General features: G+C 39.7%; 4 protein-coding genes across 6 annotated transcripts in view; 2 read left to right on the top strand and 2 right to left on the bottom strand.

Annotated features, from left to right (window-relative positions):
• LOC123506438 (carnitine O-palmitoyltransferase 1, liver isoform-like) overlaps window positions 1–1306 on the bottom strand; it is a 32669-nt gene extending 31363 nt beyond the window's left edge. Inside the window, exons 1-2 of the mRNA XM_045258525.1 lie at window positions 1093–1306; window positions 1–263 (exon numbers count right to left, since the gene is read on the bottom strand). The exon at window positions 1–263 is cut by the window's left edge and continues 482 nt beyond it. The gene's annotated coding sequence lies outside the window, so the exon portion shown is untranslated. The remainder of the gene's footprint in view (window positions 264–1092) is intronic.
• Window positions 1307–3186: 1880 nt separating this feature from the next.
• LOC123506440 (store-operated calcium entry-associated regulatory factor-like) lies at window positions 3187–9752 on the bottom strand. Of its 3 annotated transcripts, none has more exons than XM_045258527.1 (4): window positions 9407–9752; window positions 6849–7026; window positions 4448–4604; window positions 3187–3996 (listed from the first exon to the last, which is right to left on the bottom strand). In XM_045258527.1, the coding sequence occupies exons 2-4, from the start codon at window positions 7000–7002 to the stop codon at window positions 3324–3326; spliced, it is 984 nt and encodes a 327-aa protein (XP_045114462.1). In that variant the 5' UTR covers window positions 7003–7026; window positions 9407–9752; the 3' UTR covers window positions 3187–3323. The 3 variants fall into 3 exon arrangements, with proteins under 3 accessions (XP_045114462.1, XP_045114463.1, XP_045114464.1); XM_045258528.1 differs by having other exon boundaries at window positions 9522–9601; XM_045258529.1 differs by lacking the exon at window positions 9407–9752 and adding an exon at window positions 9194–9217.
• Window positions 9753–14001: 4249 nt separating this feature from the next.
• LOC123506486 (DNA polymerase iota-like) lies at window positions 14002–18788 on the top strand. The gene is given in 4 exon segments (XM_045258618.1): window positions 14002–14076; window positions 16521–18169; window positions 18172–18384; window positions 18431–18788. Coding segments are annotated over 4 exon segments (2244 nt in total). The 5' UTR covers window positions 14002–14052.
• Window positions 14060–15461, top strand: LOC123506515 (ribosomal RNA processing protein 36 homolog). The gene is made up of 2 exons (XM_045258655.1): window positions 14060–14426; window positions 14792–15461. Exons 1-2 carry the CDS (start codon window positions 14262–14264, stop codon window positions 15458–15460), a joined length of 834 nt encoding a protein of 277 aa, XP_045114590.1. The 5' UTR covers window positions 14060–14261; the 3' UTR covers window position 15461.
• Window positions 18789–19238: the final 450 nt, after the last annotated feature.

Consider the following 19238-nt stretch of genomic DNA (forward strand, 5'->3'; position numbering starts at 1 on the left):
ATTATGATCAACTTTTAACTATTTCTTCACTTGACTTCACTGCCTTACTCCAACACGCTTCCTTGGCATTCACTTACTGGCAGGCAGAAGGAATTACTGTAAATTTGTGAACAGAATTATCAGAGATCAGTTTTTCTTTCCACTATTCCTTCAAATTTTTACAACTTACACAAACAACGCTGTGTGTGTGTGTGTGTGTGTGTGTGTGTGTGTGTGTGTGTGTTACAGGATGCAAGAGGACACCACGGTAGGATGTTGGGATTCTGTGGGGAAGAAACAGATGATGATAAAGACAAGGAAGGATATTCTTACTCTCTCTCTCTCTCTCTCTCTCTCTCTCTCTCTCTCTCTCTCTCTCATGGTCATTGTTACAGTGGAACTAAATAAAGAAAACAATATGAGGTTACTTTCTCTCTCTCTCTCTCTCTCTCTCTCTCTCTCTCTCTGACTGCGTGGAATGGAATGAAATAAAATAGCTACACGTAAAAAAATTAAAAAAAAGAGGAAATAAGATGGACAAAAATGATGATGATGATAATAATAATAATAATAATAATAATAATAATAACAACAATGGTAATAATAATAATGCAGGAAGATATAAACAATGTGACAAAAAAAAAAAGATGCAATATAGACAAGTAGATAAATAGAGAATGGAATAAAAAAAAAATTCAGACAAATAGAAGCGATAGGATTAATTAAGATAAATGAAAGTAAATAAGAAAAATGATGATGATGATAATAATAATAATAATAATAATAATAAAATAGGAAGGAGAAGACTAAATACAATACAAGACAATATAAAAACTGAGGAAATGGAATAAAGGAAGCGGAGAAAAGAATAAACAATAAAAAAATAGAAGAAACGGAGAGAGAGAGAGAGAGAGAGAGAGAGAGAGAGAGAGAGAGAGAGAGAGAGAGAAACAAAAATGGAATAGAAGGAAGAAAGAATGAAGAAAAGAGATCAAACACAAAGAAAAAGAGAGAACACAGGAGAATAAACAATTCAAAACAGAACAGCGAGACATACAACAACATCAATAACAACAACAACAACAACAACAACAGCATCAATTAGTTACCTACCTCACAAAAGCATTCACTGGTACGTATTTCCCTCTGCTGTCTTTCCCTACCCTCTCTCCTCCTCTTCCCGCCCGCCACTCCAACGCCACACTGCACCGAGGGAAGGGGCAAAGAGACACTCAGCTGCCCAACCTTCAAAGCGTACAAGTCAGTGTTGTGAGCAGCAGATAAGACGTACACCCTCCCCCTCCCGCTGCTCTAGACACACTGAGGGCTGAGAGGTTTTGACATGATCCCCGCTCGCCTGTTTTCTTCTTTCCAACGGAGAGAGAGAGAGAGAGAGAGAGAGAGAGAGAGAGACCGTGTCTAATACATTAACACACACACCCACACACACACACTTATGGGATTCTATTAGCTTATTCTCTTTTCCTCTAAAAATGTGTCCTCTATCTGGCATTTTCTGCATGTTTTCTCCTGGGTGAAAAAAACTATTTCATAATAATTATACTAGTTCACTTTATTAATCTCTTTGTTCATAGGCCACTACATACCTGATAGATGAACATAAACTACTTTACAAAATAGCTTATGTTATTTTCCATTGCTTCCTTATTTTCTTTCTATATGAACTACTAATTGCAAGAAAAATAACAATTTCCTCAAATAACTGGGATTCACTTTTCCTTCCCTTTGCAGTCTTACCTCCATTTCTTCATACCAAGCTTTTGCATGTTTTTTTTTTTTTTTTTTTTTTTTTTTTTACAGCAAGGTATCTTTAAGGCTACAACTCTCAACTCTCACCATTCCTCTTCCTCTGTCTTCAGCACTCAGGTTTCTGCACCAATGAGAACACCGCTATCACATGATGGTAGACTATCTTAAATCTTTCAGGAGTAATCTAGGAGCATTAAACCAATTCTATTAAAGCACCAGTATTTTTTTCCACTACATGCCTAAGCTTCCTGGGTGTAGTATGGTGAAATGATTCCTCTCCCTCTGCTCTCTACATGAGCTTTTGTGGTATAGAACTTTATCTTTCTCAAGTTCCTCCTCAGCTCACCTGGTCCTCATACCTTGTCTGCCACCACAAGATGGCATCACCACCAGTCATCCAATCCAGTCTCCAATCAGCAAACTTCTCCAGAACAGACTCTCTCTCCCTGTGGTGTCTTGCTGACTCTGAGAAGTTGCTCATTTCTTTTCAGTATATCTGTCTTCCATTGGTTCCTTCCTTTCCCTTTCCACTCTTTTATTTGTCTGTTCTCTCTCTCTCTCTCCTTGGGCACACAGCTTTTTTTTCCTCTTATCCAACAGAAGGAAAGGAAATGAGGAGTGATAGTAATGAAAGTGAAATGTGGAGAAGAAAGATTTGGAATTTCATTAATAAGAAATTTCTTTTCAATATATCTTTTTAATTTTGTAAGTAAATGACATTGGTAACAAAACTTTACATCCATGACCATACTTCCATTAAATATGTGAAAAAAAAAAAAATGAAAGAAAAAAATATATAAAGTCCCACAAATATAACAATGACTGGCTTAGTTTGAAAATCCACGGTCTGAGTGCAGGTTGGGCTTCCTCACTCAGGGCAATGATTTCCTAGCGGGTGGGCTTTGAGATAGGAGGTACCCTAAAAAGTATCCCCTTTAGCCCATAAATTCCTGTGAAAAGCCCACATGGTATATATATATATATATAAAAAAAAAAAAAAAAAAAAAAAAAAAAAAAAAAATGTAAAAGTGTGTATGGGGGCTCTGACAACGAGCCTCCTGACTCTAGAACATCCACCTAACATTCATAGTAAAGTTCTGACAGCATAAGTACACAAGCTGGAAAGGAAAATGTTTGCTTGTTAACTGATGTTTAAAGTCCCCTTTCTTAATGTAAGTGGCATGTTAGAAAGTTACAAAGGAAGCAAGACACTCCAGAGCAAGTGAATGGGTACAGGTACTGGTAGGGATCATCAGCACCACCAGCAGGACAACAACACACCTAAGACTCCACTCATCTCACATTGACTTGAAGAGTGAACCCTTTTACAAGGAACTATAAATGTACATTGAAAAGAATTACAAACATAAATAAAGTACAAAATAGACACACACACATACATATACACACACTTTTAAGATTAGGTAAGATACGTAATATCACTGTATTAGTTTTTATTCTCTTTCCTCCTTCCCTTCCCTACAGTGTGAACTAAAAACTAACACAACATTACCTACCATGTACATTCCTAGAATCTTTAAGGGAAACACACTAACCTTAACATGAACACAGTCTCAGCGGCGACTTGTGCCACCAAACCCTGAGGCTGTTCTTGTGCCTGTGGACCCACCATGGCCCCCTCCTCCACTGCTGAAGCTCCAACCACCACCTCCACCACCACCACCCCAGCCACCACCATAGCCACGATCAGCATAGTTACGTCTCCCACTGTTACCAAACATGTACCCAAGCAGACCTCCAGTCATAGCTCCGGTCCAGAAACCCCCAGCCCCTGTTCCACCTCCAGCAGTGCGATTCCTGCAAGAGGCGTCATCATACCCTCCATGGTACCCTGGTGGTGGTGGTGCGGTGGGATGTGTACCACCTCCCTGACCAAACCAGCCATACCCTCCACCACCCCCTGCTGGGTAATCATCTCCTGTGGTACTCCAGGCATCCTCCCTTGACTGTCGGTTACCAATGCATGTCTTGTAGAAGGCCCACAGCATCAAGCAAACAGCCACTATCACAATGAAGTTTGCCACATTACTCTCACTGGACAGCTTCTGGTTTGTCTTGGAGTAATACGAGTTTCCACCACCACCACCATAATAGTTGTGTTTTTGGTTGTGGTTGAAGCCCTCCTTAGTGTAGTCTATGGTGTACCGTAGGCCACAGGAACCCTTCAGAACGTACGGGTCATCACGGTTCTCGTAGCCCTCACAGGACACCTCAACGCTGCCAAACCTGCAATGTTGATACAAGTGTGTGAGGCTGTGAAAGGCAAGGAGGTGGTGCTTCTCTCTTACCAGCCATGTAGTTACAGTGAGCACCAACTTTCATTTCATGGCATGACCTACATGAGCTGTTAAACATTGTAACGCATGCAAATCTTCAATATTAAACAGTCTGTCTGAGTAATAGCTTGACCACTTTAGCAAGACACTACAAAATGCCTGTTCTTACACACTTCAATACAGGAAAGCAAAATGTCATTCATCACTGCAATAATTTTCACATGAAGTAAAATTTCAAATGAAAATTTATGATTACACATCTGTTTTTGCCCATATTAGACAAATGCATGAAAATTCTTGTCAAACTCTACTATATGAACACATCAGCAATACTGTATATATATGAAAAAAAAAGTAAAGAAAAACATCTTTTATACATTTTGAACAGAAATGACCCACACCTGTATGCGTTGTCCATGTCAGTCTTACACTCCCACTGCACGTCCTCCCCATCCCAGCCTCGGTTGTAGCACTGCACCACACGTGGGCTGAAGGCATCGCAGGGGGCAGTGCCTCCAGACAAACACTCCAGCTGTGGTACTGGGGCTGATCTCCTTCCTGACAATTCATAAATCTTTAGCTAACCATATTGGTGATTCACAAACAATAGTGTGAAAAACTCTTCTGCTTTGCAATCACTGATAAAAATGACCAAAAATGCATCTTTAGGAGCTAAGATATCAATAAATTAGTACGTTAAAAAAACTACAATAACCTTTTATCAGATCATTAGTTAACTCCACATATTTTTATCAGCAGTGTCAGAAAAGATGTTCTATTACTGTTTAGCAAGAAAAGCACAAGGAATTTATCATAATCAAGTACAGTGGTACCTCACAATAACGGACTTTGCAGTTACGGATTTTGCTCAATAAGGCTGGTCAGATACTAACCATTTTACGGGGGACCATAAAGCCAGTTTTTTTCCCCTTGAAACCATAGTTCCCATGTGACTGTGCAGATGAATACACATATGACATGACAAACAAGCCAAAAAAGTCCTATATGACATGATAAACAAGCCAAAAAGTCCTGTGTTTATCAATTCCTATATGCTAAACACTAATGTAACTTTTGTTCGTCAACGATTTAAAAAGCTTGTATTAAGGTTGGGATTGGCGACTGCTTGCCTGTGGGGGTTACCGGAGTGACAGTCATGGTGAATTGGGGTCCTGAGCTGGTTGGGCCAGTGCAAATTGCTAGTTATACATTCTATTTAAATGTTATTGGGCAAATGAGGATAATGACAGATACACACCCACACACACACAAAGAGAGAGAGAGAGAGAGAGAGAGAGAGAGAGAGAGAGAGAGAGAGAGAGAGAGAGAGAGAGAGAGAGAGAGAGAGAGAGAGAGAGAGTGTGTGTGTGTGTCTGTGTTGACAAAAGTGTAGCTGACAAGAAAAAAAAACTCCAAATCATTAGATTTTTGTCTTCATTTATCAGTTTTTGGAGGTCTACAATTTAATTACTTTCTTCTTTTAACTAAGGGTAATTCAGTATGAAGTAGACTGGGTTTTCTTCTTCTAGATGACATAATGAGTAAATTGTGTCCTCAGTACAGTGGAGAGTAAGTGACGTCAACAACACAGCTGCTTCTCTAAGCTCCCCACCCCACTCCCACTCTCTCTCTATCTCTCTCTCTCTCTCAAGTATTTCTTCCAAGAAGTACTTTTTCAAGTTGCAAATTACTGCCTTAGATTGGCTGTGAGAGTGGCCATGTGGTGAGCTTGAAGCAAGATAACAGTCTATAGCGAGACTGCATATGTAAGATGCATTAGGTCAGCTAGACTGGTAGAGGTATTAGCACTTTCACTTCCTTGCTCAGATGCCACATTTAAGATGGGGGAAGACGTTTCTATAGAGAAAACACCTTGATTTTTACCTCAACAGCAATGTGGAACAAAAGTTAGAAGAATTAAAAAAATAATTTCGGAAACACACCACTTTATATAGAAATAGAGGGGGAGAAAGAAAAACAGAGACAGAGGGTAAGAAGGTGGAGTGGGGTTAGAGAAAGAAGACAAGCCCATGATCTATGGAGAGGCAGCAATAGTGTGGAGATAGTCTACTTGACCCTGATAATCCCTTGTCTTCCTCCCCTCCTTTGTCATCTTACCAATGTCCTTCAGGCAGTCATTACATGCCTGTTAAGGATGCCCCTGGACCACACGGGAATCGGCCATTACACCACATGGGAAGCTATACCTTTAATTCATCTATTCTTGGTAAGACAAATTTTCATTACTATACACTTCTTAAATAGTAATGAGCCCTTTTATTTCAACACTGAGCATAGAATAAGGTGGCTAAAATGTCCAAAAAATCTTTTTTGTGTTATCAAAAGAGAATAAAGTACCAAGAAAGGGAAGAGATGGATTTAAGGGTCTCGCAGACAAACTACTCTTGGTCACGGACAATTCGCATTAATGGACACCCACCTCACCCCCGTAGTTTTTTTTTTTGTCCGCTATTGCAAGATAACACAGTATAACATTTATTGTGTTGCTTCCTCTTCTTGTACTTTCACCTTGCTTGCAGCTTTATTTGTGATAAAAGTATAATCCCCTGTGAATAAAACTATACTCGTATATAAACACATACACATATATATAATATATATATATATATATATATATATATATATATATATATATATATATATATATATATATATATATATATATATACACACACACACACACATGTATGTAAATTCTGAAATATATTTTACATTTTCAAGACAAGACATACATTTGATAATTTTATCCAGTGAAAATGAACTCAATGTGCACAAGCTTACCTTTAGTCATCTTTCCACTATATAATGTGAGCACTTCTACATTTTTGAGGTGCATACTTTCTCCACCAGAGCCCCAGGCAGCCAGCACGCTTGTGGGACACAGCATGGCTGCCACAATGCCCCATACTGCTAATGTACAAGCCTTTGTCTGCATGTCTTCTTGTCAGTATTTTGTGACCTGAGAACAAATCTTACATTTAGATACGTGAAACTCAAAGGAAAACAAATTATAGATCATCCCATTAACATGCTGAACACCCACCACACCAATAAAAATCAAGATACTTACCAAAAAGGATGGTACTGCAGCATATCGGTCTCATTATTTGGAGTAATTTTTAATACCTGTACCATCTATTAGAAAACTCAGATAAGGTCATGAAAATATTAGGTTTTGCAGTCTCTCATTGATGAATGCAAAAAGAACCAATGTTTTATTCCTGTGAGTAAACTTTTGCTCAATGTTGACCTTAGTGCACCAATACACAGCCTGCTTGACTAGTACTGTGATGCCACAACTGCAGCCATCATGAGTGCTCACTGCAGGTCCAGAATTTCCAGATTTCCATGCGACGTGGCAAGACCAGATTACAGGTCTGATTGTATCATTAGATAAAAATGCCTTATTTCTCATATAAAGCTCTAGCCTGCTTAGTCAAGGTGCCAATGAGCTATGCAAATATTGCTTTATATTTTAAGCAAATGCACCACAACAAATGCTGTATAAGAACTTAGCTGGTAATTTAACACAGGTTCTATTCAATGAGCAAAAGGTTCAAACTTCACTTACTTGGCGTGGTACACAACTGAAAGGTGCTGGAACACCTCCATCCTTCTCAGGAAAAGTGAAAAAGTGATAAATGGGTATAGGAAGATAGATGCTTTAATAGAATAAAATACTAACTAGTAGGAACACAAGAGAACACGGGATGATGTGTTGGAGATGGATGTCAGAAAAGAGCCACAGTCAGTGCAGTAAATGTGATGCAGGACTCCACATGTACATAGAATGTAGTAATCTTCCATTTCCTACCAAACAAGAATGACTTACCGACTTTTGTCTGCCTGTTTTTCAATTTTTTTTTTTACATATAGCTCAAATTTAAGATAGAAACTGATATGATCATAATTTGCATATTTTGGTAATTTTTTTGTACCTGAATAATGCATTTTATTGTCCACTATTGATAAATACATAACAAGGATGATGTCATTTTGTCAAGTCTGTTCTTAGAATCACATAAAACTTAAAAAATGCTAAAATAGCTTATTTAGTTTAGTTTGCACAATTGTTTTATCAATAATAATAATATACCAGTATATGCTCGGCATTACATAATATGTAGGTAATGCTACGCTGCACACAAACTATTACAGGGATATGCGAACCAATGCTTTTGCCTAAACAACTAATAGTTCATACTAACAAAAAAAAAAAAAAAAAAAAAAAAAAAACAAGAAAAGTCAAGATTTAAAAAAGAAAATAATTAATTTGAGGTTAAATTGGTTACGAGGACCAGAACGATTAATTGGTTAGTTTAGTGTCCTTATCGGGGTCCAGTGAGGCAAAAGCTTCAACAGTTGTGTTAGGATAGGCTATTTAGGTATTATTGCAGTTTCAACCAATACACCACACGTAACTATACACATTCTCACGGTCTATATTACACTTCTATGAGCATTTCTAACCCCATTTTACCCTATCGGAAAAATGGGGTTAGGTTAGGTTTGGTTAAAACCCCACTTTCCCAGGAGGTACCCAAGCTTGTTAGACATAGGGAAAAAGAAATATAAGATAAGATATATTGGTTGAAACTGCAAATTTACCGCTTATCTATTTTTTTCCTTTGAATATGGCATCCTTAAGATAGTCAAAATTGGCCCATTTTGTCTTTCAACCTACAACCCAGCTTTCCCACCACATTCCCACGCACACACACATACCCTACCTCCCATTTACCACAACTCACAACTAACCCTTACCTCTACACACTTACCTTGTACCTGACGGAGACACAAACAGAGACCACACTAACCTGACGAAGACCTTCACACAGTATTGCACAGAATCACTGCTATCACCTTAACCCCTTCAATACTGGGACACATTTTTACCTTGAGATTTGAGTACGATTAGACCCTTTTATTGACATTAGGAAGGGTCTATGAAGGTCAGAAGATTAATAGCCACAGTCTTCACTATTTCAATGCTCCACACGAGTTTCTGAAGCTGTACAAAATCACCAAATAGTAAGCAGAATGAATGTGGAAACGCGTCATGGTACTTAAGGGGTTAATAGGTTTCCTCTACAATATATTCTAATGCTAAGCACACACACACCCACACATTAAGTTTCATGTCTGAGAGATGTTAAAAAATATAGTTTCCCGCAAAGATGTGTTGAGACTTGAAACAGTTTGAGTGAGGAAGTGGTGTCAGCAACGAGTGTGCATAGTTTTGAAGAAAAATTGGATAAGTGTAGATATGGAGACGGGGCCACACGAGAATAAAGCCCAGGTCCTGTAAAACTACTAGGTAAATACACACACACACACACCTTGAGACGTGGCTTACTAGGCGTTGACAGACTAGCACCCTCCAGTGTTGAAAAGAAACACTACTTGAACGTCTTCGAGTCAGAGGAATTGTGGTATTGTTTTCTTTCAACTTACAGTCTTACACTATGCCGTGCTATCACTATCAGCTGACGACCATTGACGTCACTCGCTTATTTGACGTCATGATACTGGGCGATAGCTCATTGGCTCGCTCTCCTTACAAAACTAACTTCAATTGCATCATTGTAAATTATGGACACAGTCAAATGAACAAGAACTTAAAGACAAAGCTGATGAAAATGGATTCAGGTGTGTCAGTGAGTATATCATTGTCTAGATTAACAGTGACACATACTACCTCTCTTCGTACAAACTTCAACCTTTTCCCTTTCTCCGCCTCCTCTCTATAGTAATTCTCTCCTCTGCGCTTCTATCTCGTATTAACTTGCTTATTTTGACGGTAGTAGTCTCTCTCTCTCTCTCTCTCTCTCTCTCTCTCATACAAACAAACTTTTTGCCTTTCCCTGCCTCCTCTCTACGATCTCCTCTGCACTTCTATCTTGTATTACCTTGCTTATTATGACACTCCACCTCTGTTTTTCTTATTCTTTCTTCGTACACTGTTCTGTCATTCCTATCTTTTCTAGATCCTTTCGTTTCTTCTTTTCATTCCTCACAGCTCCTTCTCTTCCTCCGAATTCCTATCCCTTCTTCAACCACTCCCTCGATCCCGTCTTTCTCACTCTCTTCCATTCAGGACTCTCACTACTGTTTTGTGAGATTTCCTTACTTAGACCACCGACAAAAATTCCTCAGATGAAAAGAAAAAGAAAATGCTAATAATGAATTTAAAGGGGTATAGCTTATATTCTTTGATCAAACTCGTGGACAGAATTAAGGATCTATGGAGGTGATATCTCAACCAGAGCAATTACTATGATGTATCAAACACCCACCAGTTCCAGCTACAGCAATTTGCAGCCAACTACACAACAATTAACCCAAGATACCGTCACTAGTAGAAGTAGTAGTAGTAGTAATAGTAGTAGTAGTAGTAGTAGTAGTAGTAGTAGTAGTAGTAGTAGTAGTAGTAGTAGTAGTAGTTGTTGTTGTTGTAGTAGTAGTAGTGGCAGCAGCAGCAGCAGCAGCAAATGTTTTTGTGATTATTATGAATGTTAATAAGTGTGTGTGTGTGTGTGTGTGTGTGTGTCTACGCACATGTCTTGTCTGGAGAGAGCTGGTCAACGTAGCTTCTCTCTCTCTCTCTTAACATGTTACTAGAACCATAAAAAGACACCCTTCAAAGCCTGCATCACTATTAAAGAGCCATATTCTGAAACGCTTTGCCTTTTCATCACGACTGTTTTCCAAGGCCACATAGATGACTAGCCGGGTTTTCAAGTGTGTTTTTCCTTTAATGATAATATACAATGCACAGCAGCTTAGCTCAATGATAATGAGCCCCGTTCATTGAGAGCACGGACAATGATTCCCGCAGTTCCCGCAAGGACGCCACATATCACCTGACTTTTCATTTCTTTAAGACTGGGGCAGAAAAAAAAAAAAAACTTAGTAGTGTTAAATGGCTCAAAAACTCAATTTCCCCATCTATCATCTCGACACAACCTTCTAAACATCTCGTTTTCAGTGACACTCAACTGTCGCCCCCCCTTCTAACACTGAATTTCCTCAGTCTGTCCTTTACTCATAATTTAAACTGGAAACTTCACATCTTATCTCTTGCTAAAACAGTTAGGCGTTCTAAGGCGTCTCCGCCAATTTCCTCTGCATCAACTTATGTTTTCCTGCCACCCACTCTACCCAATCTGCTAACTCGACATCCCTCCACCCCGTCACTCTCTCTCTCTCTCTCTCTCTCCACCATTACGTCCTTCTACTTTCTCTCTCCTTTCCTTTTTTACATCGCAAATATTCTTCCCCCTGGTTCTAGTATGTGGTATTAAAATTTGCGGAGAGGCCAAGACATTACCAAGATTTAGATAAGTACTTATCTAGATCTTGGACATTACGAGGAAAAACATGTCAACGTAGTTATTAGACTCCACTCCTTTTGTTTAAACCTTTTAATCATTTATTTATTGCTTATCTGTTTGTTTTACTTATTAATCTGTGAAACATTTGATCCAGTATTACATCAATACTTGAGGTAATTGCCCCAAGTCGTACTTCCTTGTGTCACTTCATACCATCTATGCCACACCGTGGCTCCACACTTGCCATCTGTTGTTTCTGTGGGATATGACTCTCACAAGTGGATTAAGAATATTCTGCTTGGATTCCAAATTTTAATTAGTTAAATTTCTGAACACAATATTAAGGAAATGTAAGTTTAAAACAAGTAACTCAATTGATAAGGTAAGTCTGGTTGCATTAAGAGAGAAAAAAAGTTACATGTATTATTTTTTAAAGACTACAATAAACCTTTTGTGCCACCAGAACTTACTGGCGATGACATGCAATGAATGTGTGACTGTTCCATAACTTGTACTAAGGCAACCTGACTGATGCTCGTCTCACTGTTGCCTCAAGACTACTATCGAACTCGTACACATTGCACAGCTACTCGACACTCTCAGTAAGAAAACTTTTGTGGTGGGAGACGCGAGACGCAGCAAGAGGTCCCAAGGGTGCCGCGCCTAGAGTAGCAGCGATCCTGCAGGCCACTCACAGTTCCGCGAGTGGCAGTGAGGTGGAGTGGCCGCGTGATGACACCCAGCCAGCCACCTTCTGCCTCAGATCCTCTGTCAGGTAGATCACCAGGATGGGACTTAAGGTTTCGCATATAGTGGGTAGAGCCACTTTAACATAATAAAGTGTAATCACCATCTTCAAGTCACCAATATACGTGAAAAAGAATGTCATATCAAAGATCCAATAGATGATGTACGTCACAGTGAAGGCAGACGCCAGACCAAGCATCAGACTGCGGTTCGGGCCGTTCTCACCAACCTTTGCCGCCTCGGAGGGGAACGAGTGAGGACAACGCCGGAGCGCCACACCCACAAACACCCAGGTCACTATCAACGGTACCAAAAACGTGATGAGCAGTTCTATCAACTTAATAAGAAAGTTCGAAAAAGAAAGGAATGGTCTTAGGAAGCAGCAGTCCCTCCCCAATATTTCGGTGAAGAAAATAGCGGCAATTCCTGCAGCAGCAGCTAAAATCCAGGCCAGTGCGGAAGCTATCCATATCTTGCGCCGAAGAGCCGGGTGTGAGTTGTGCTTAGGGTGTGATAACAAGTAGCTGTCCACTGCAAAAGCTATCAGAAACACTTTGCTAGCCACTGTTCCTACGTGTATTAATTCTTCAAATGTTCAGAATTTTAGCTTACTTCATTAACTGTATAAAGTAAAAAATGTTGCACTTCAATAGGTTGAAATGGTGGAAAACAGGAAGGGGGAAGGGTTTACCGAGAGTCAACTGTTTTGGCCTGGTTTCGTTTTAGACTACTTTAGTTCACACACACACACACACACACACACACACACACACACACACACACAAAAAAAAAAAATAATAATAACAACAGAAGTGATGGAGAAGAAAGAGAAAGAAGAGGGAAATGAGGAGTGAGGAATGTTAACGTACACATCAGAACATTTTATATTATTTATTTATTTTTTTTTCCATTGGTGATATGGTGAAATTACAACACACACACACACACACACACACACACACACACACATCTCTCTCTCTCTCTCTCTCTCTAAATTACAATACACTACTCTTAATAGTATCTGCCACGCCTCCACAGCCACCACCACTAGACACACACACACACACACACACACGCTGCCTCGTGTCAGTGGTCAGTCCTATCCCCACCATGGTGTGAGCAATAAATCATTAGGCTAGTGAACCAATTTAATTCTATGTCCAGGAGGGTGGCAAGGTTCATCTTCCTCCTTTGTTGTGTTTCCTTTCTAGTGGACCAATCAGTCAATCAGTTACTCAATTGATCATTTTACAGAAGTGCCGATCCACAGGCGTGATCCCGAGCCAACTGTGCGTAGCCTCAACGATCAAGAGAAACAATGGATTACGGCATGAGAGAAATGAAAGAGTGGAGAAGACAGGAAGGGAATGAATGGATGGTGCTGCTGTGACTGTGTAGAGCAGTGGTATTCATTGAATAAAAAAAAAAAAAAAAAAAAACTTCCACTCATCACAGCATTAAGTAAGTTTGGTCTTTATTTTACTCTTAATAACAAGATATATATAGGCTAATATTACCATGTCTAATTTATCTTATTTACTATATTGCACTAGCAGCCCAGTACTACTTAATTTAGTTGAGTTATGCTAGCTTGCACTAGCTGCGGCTCTCTCAATGAATGTGTTTAACCCAAGTGGCTCCCTTGCAAAAATTAGTGAATAACACACATGTAGAGAGATGATCGAGTGAAGGAATGATTGACTCGATTGAGGCTGCGAAGGAGAGAATGTGGCGAGCGAGATGTAGGGATAACTAGTCAATAGAATACTGCTCTTTTTACTTATCTATTTTTTTTTTACTGCTTTTTTTTTTTTCCTCTACAGAAGTTGTCAATCCAAAGACCTCCGGAGCGATCCCGAGCCACAGCATACAGCATCAAGATCAAGAGGAAGGATCACTGGACCATGCTGGCTGACGATGAGGAAGAGGTACTGAGCTCCCACTTCACTCATTCACTCATTTACTCCTGTAGCGAAATAGTCTTCTGTGATTGATAGAATACTCCTGAGCTCCTAATGGTGTACTCGTGTTTGTGGTGACCTGATGGAATAAGTCACACTGAGAGCAAATCCAAAGTTACACATCCCTTGTTTCCCTGTGAACTCTGCCTACCATGGGTCCCAAGTATCAAGGCCTCAAACGCCGCCACCCTGACAGCACTACAGCAGCAGTGCACCAGGATGACAGTGGCAGTGAAAGTGATGAGAGTGACAGTGAAGGTGAATTCCAGCAAGATGACCAAGACAGTGGGCAAGACCAGAAGGGTGTGAATTTTCAGGTATTCAGTGTTTCTTGAAAGCTTTGCAGTTGTAATGATTTAGTTAAGAGAAGTTTAACGGCATGGCATTGGAACTTGTTAAAATATGAATGTTAGATTATAAACCATCTTAAATTAACAAACAATGGTATTATTTTACTCTTTCATCAGTGTCAACAGTTTTTCCATTATAGTTGGTTTTTATCTTTACTGGAAGAACACTTTTCCTGAACAAGTGATTTACAAAGAAAATTTTGAGTATGAAATAACACCTAAACAAAGCTGTCATTTAGATACCATAAGTGATATTTTGAATTCAATCATAGGTTTCATGGGAAAGTGATTAATACAGAATTTGAAAATGTTGACACAATTTTCTTCATCAGGAAATGACCATGGAAGAGTTGCTGAAGTTGCAGGAGGACATAGGAACCAAGGCTTTCCAAAAGAAGGTACTGAAGACAGGCAGTGGCATTTTGAGCAGCACCAGTCCTGCTGTAGAACAGAAAAGAAAGTCAATAAAGGTAAAACGAGCCAACAAGAATGGACCTGCTGAAGTACCAATGGTGCGGCACGCTGTCCCTCGTCTGGCCACCCTCCAGCCAGGACAGAACATGAAGAGAAAGATAACCCGAGACCCGCGGTTTGACGACCTCTCTGGAAATCTTAACTTGAGGGCATGGCAGGAGAACTATGGTTTTCTAAAAGAGATGAGGAAGAAGGAAAAGGATATATTGAAAAAGGAATGGAAAGAAGAAGTGGACCCAGAGAAAAGAAAGAGAATGAAGTCCATTGTACAGCGCATGGAAAACCAAGAGAGGGAGCAAGCCAGGAAGGAGAGAGAGAAAGAGGTGAAGAGGCAGCAGCAGCAAGAGCAGCGGGATGCCTTGCGTCAGGGCAGGAAGCCTAAGTTTTTACCCAACAAAGAGCGTAAATTGTTGGTCAAGGCTGCTCACTTTGAAGATCTGAAAAAGGGAAACAAAGTGGAAAAATACCTTGAGAGGAAGGAAAAGCGCCTGAATGCAAAAGAAATGAAAAAGAGGAAGAAATTCTAAGGTATATTTAACTTGAATGAAAAATATGAGTTTTGGAACAATGGTATGTCAGTGAATATATACCTCATGATAATTTTGGAGTCCATTAATGACAAAGCCAGCATTCTTTTTACTGCTGAAAGAGAAGCTGCCTGATGATATAATAGTTTATCAGTAGATTTAGTAGTTTGAGATGTCACATAGAAATTCAAAGAAGTTGGGTTTTTATATAAATGATTAGTGAATTAAATCATGATTGTTATACATACATAGATACTTTTATAAAAATATTCATGAATAAGAAATTCTGAGATAGGATCAAGAATAGGTGTTTAAATACTTACTTTATGCATTTTGAGTATGTTCAGTAAACCCACAGTTATAAATCTGAAGTATTTATTCTGGACATTTCAAAGGTTACTGCCTTCATCTTCAGCAGTACAAAGCAGAAGGAAGTATACAAGCGAACTGAACCAAGAGAAGGGCGAGGGACAGAGGATGAAAGTAATGTGGCAGTGTGATTGGCCAACCCCACCTGTGAGTAGGGTGGAACTCACAGGTGAGGTTGGCCAATCACATTGAACCACGTTACTCTCATCCTCTGTCCCTCGCCCTTCTCTTGGTTCAGTTCGCTTGTATACTTCATTCTGCTTTGTACTGCTGAAGATGAAGGCAGTAGTCTTTGAAACGTCCAGAATAAATACTTCAAGTCTATAACTGTGGGTTTACTGAACAAGTTGATATTCATGATAGTGTGATATTCCATCCCATTTTGAGTATTTTTAGGATAGTTTATTTTTAAATCATTTATTTCTAAATGTGAATAATGCATTTTTAAATCAGAAAGGACAAAATAATTACAAATGTTTTTAAAATCTGTGAATTAAACTTATGTTAAATATGGCTCACCTTCAGCATACAGTGAAACTTAAAACACATCAAGCACATGATTTAAACATTAAGGAATTGTCCATGAGCAATTGTCCCTTGCCTAGCAGATTATGTTGTTTTGTTTATTATATTGTTACAGTACAGCTGTGTTTCATATGGCAATGTCTGAAATGTTTTGTTTCTTTTATAGGTGGATGAGCCACACTTCACGGTGGCGGGGGATGCGTGGGTGCTGCTCCCTGCTGATCACCGCAGGGTCATCATTCACCTGGATGCGGACTGCTTCTATGCCCAGGTGGAGATGGTGCGCAACCCCACCCTGCGAGACAAACCTCTTGGTGTGAAGCAGAAGAACCTGATGGTGACCTCCAACTATGTGGCAAGGTCTATGGGAGTGAAGAAGAGCATGTGGATCAAGGAGGCTCTGGAGGCACTGCCTGATCTGATCCTAGTGGATGGGTCGGATCTGACACACTACAGGCAGTGTTCCTCCGAGATCTCTGCAGTTGTTCGGACATTCTCGGTGGATGTGGAGAGACTTGGCCTGGATGAGAACTTTGTTGATGTTACTGAAATTTTGGAAGACTACATAGGAGAATCTGATCCAAGTAAGATTGAAGCACATGTGTACGGTGACAAAGAATCAGATGAGGCTCTTCCAGGTGATCCCTGTGGGTGTGGATGCCGGGAAAGATTAATTGCTGGTGCTGTAGTGGCCAAAAAGATTCGCCAGCAGATTGTGAAGACCACAGGAATAACTTGTTGTGCTGGTGTTGCTCATAACAAATTACTGGCAAAGCTTGTGTCTGGTTACTATAAACCAGATCAGCAGACTGTCTTGTTTCCATGGTTAGTTCATCAACTCATGAATTCCCTCAATTTAACTAGAAGCATTCCAGGTATAGGGAGTACAATGTGTAAAACCTTGGAAGAATTAGGAATTTATACTGTCAAGGACTTACAAAAGTCATCACTAGCTTTGTTACATTCAAAATTTGATGATGAAACCAGCAAAAGACTTAAAGATCTTAGTTATGGCATTGATGATACCCCTGTGAGAAGGAGTGGCAGACCACAGACCATTGGATTGGAGGATGCCTTCAGAAAAGTGAATTCCATAGACGTGGTACAAAGCAAGTATCTGACACTGTTGGAGCGACTGCTGAAACTCCTGAAAGAAGACGGACGCATTCCCTCCACCCTTAGAGTGTGTGTCCGTAAGTTTGACACCAAGAAGAAGTTTGGTAACAGGGAGAGTCGACAAACTCCTATACTGCCATCTTTGTTTGCATCAGGTGTCCAGAATGTTGGGGAAAATGCAAGAACCACTTTAATGAACCAGGTGATGGAGCTTTTCCACAAGATGGTGGACACAAGCAAGGAGTTCCACCTCACACTGTTAAGCATTGGGTTCACCAAGTTCATTGAGCGAGCATCACACGAAAACTCCATCTCCAGATTCTTTGTTAAGCGTAAAAGAAGTGAGACAGAAGAGCAAGACATAAATGAAAGAAAGAGTGAAGATTCAGGTCATTTGAAATCATTCTCATCATATAGTGTTGATGATTCAAATATCTACAGCTCGGATCTTTCTTTAGAGTCTTGTTCTGAATCTGATAGTTTTAGTAGTGAAGCTTTCAGAAACATTCAGGGAAGCATGAACATTAAAGATATGCTTTCTAAATCCCATCATCATTCCAGTGAAAGAAAGATTTTAAAAACATCAAAAAAAATTTCAATGATGATATGCATAAACAAACATCTGCAACAAATTATGAAGCTTCTGGGTCAGATTGTGATCAGAATAATGAGGATAGTAATTCTCATGATGTGTCATCACCTATAAAAGGGTGCAAAGTCCAGGAGCCGGCTCTTGAGGACTCACTGCCAGCAGGCAAGGGTGGCATTGCAAGGTTACCACATGGCATTGATAAGGAAGTCTTTCAAGCACTTCCTCTGGAGATACAAGATGAAATTATTCTTAACTACAAAAGCAAGCCACCAGATCCTAAACCAGTACCCAAAATACAAGCTCCTCAAAAACCCCTTCCAAAGTAAAAACAAGTGCTACCTTAGATAAATACTTCAAGCGTGACTCTGTCACGAGACAGTTCCCAAGAAGATCTCCAGTACAGAAACCAATGCAGAGCCTGTCATAAGCCATCACAGCAATAATAATGCACCACCACCTGAGGGAAAGGATGATGGAGGTGAAGAGATGAGTGCAGCATGTGGTAGCTCATCCAGTGGCTTGTCTCTTTCCAATTTACAGCCACCAGAAGGAGTAGACCCAAGTGTGTTCAGTGCCCTGCCTTGGGAGATTCAGAAGGAGATTGTGGAGGAACAAAGACGCTCATTGTCATCAAGCAGTGTTCCACGTGTGTCAAACTCCTCATCTCACAGTGGAAGGAGAAGAGAGACATCATCTTCCATCATGAAGTACATAAAAAAGGTGTAAATAGTATTCCTGTACAGATTATGTACAGTGTGTAACATAGAGCTGGTGAAGTGTACTTTGGTGTCATGCTTTAATGGACCTCCACATGTGCCATTGCTGTGTTAGCTGTGTAATTGGTTGGAACAGGAACTTGGGTTTAAGAAACCTCTAAGTATCATAATGAATTAAATGGCTGTCTGTTGTCAGAATGTTAGTAGTCTTACCAGTTCAGCCGTCATGCTTCCACAGAACAGCTAAAGTTCCATGTTTTTATACCTCCTGTTAATGGTGATGTATTTTCTTTTAGTTTATAGACTCATGACACTATTTTTGGTTTCAAGAATTGTCATGCATTGTGGTTTGTGTGAATGATACAAAGTTTTTACATACAAACCACAGTTTGAAATATTGTATTATTTGCATCAAATGTCAATTTTGTATAGAATTCCCACCCAGCCCGGTCTTTGAGGC

This window comes from Portunus trituberculatus, chromosome 20 (assembly GCF_017591435.1).
Source record: "Portunus trituberculatus isolate SZX2019 chromosome 20, ASM1759143v1, whole genome shotgun sequence".
Taxonomy (NCBI): Eukaryota; Metazoa; Arthropoda; class Malacostraca; order Decapoda; family Portunidae; genus Portunus; species Portunus trituberculatus.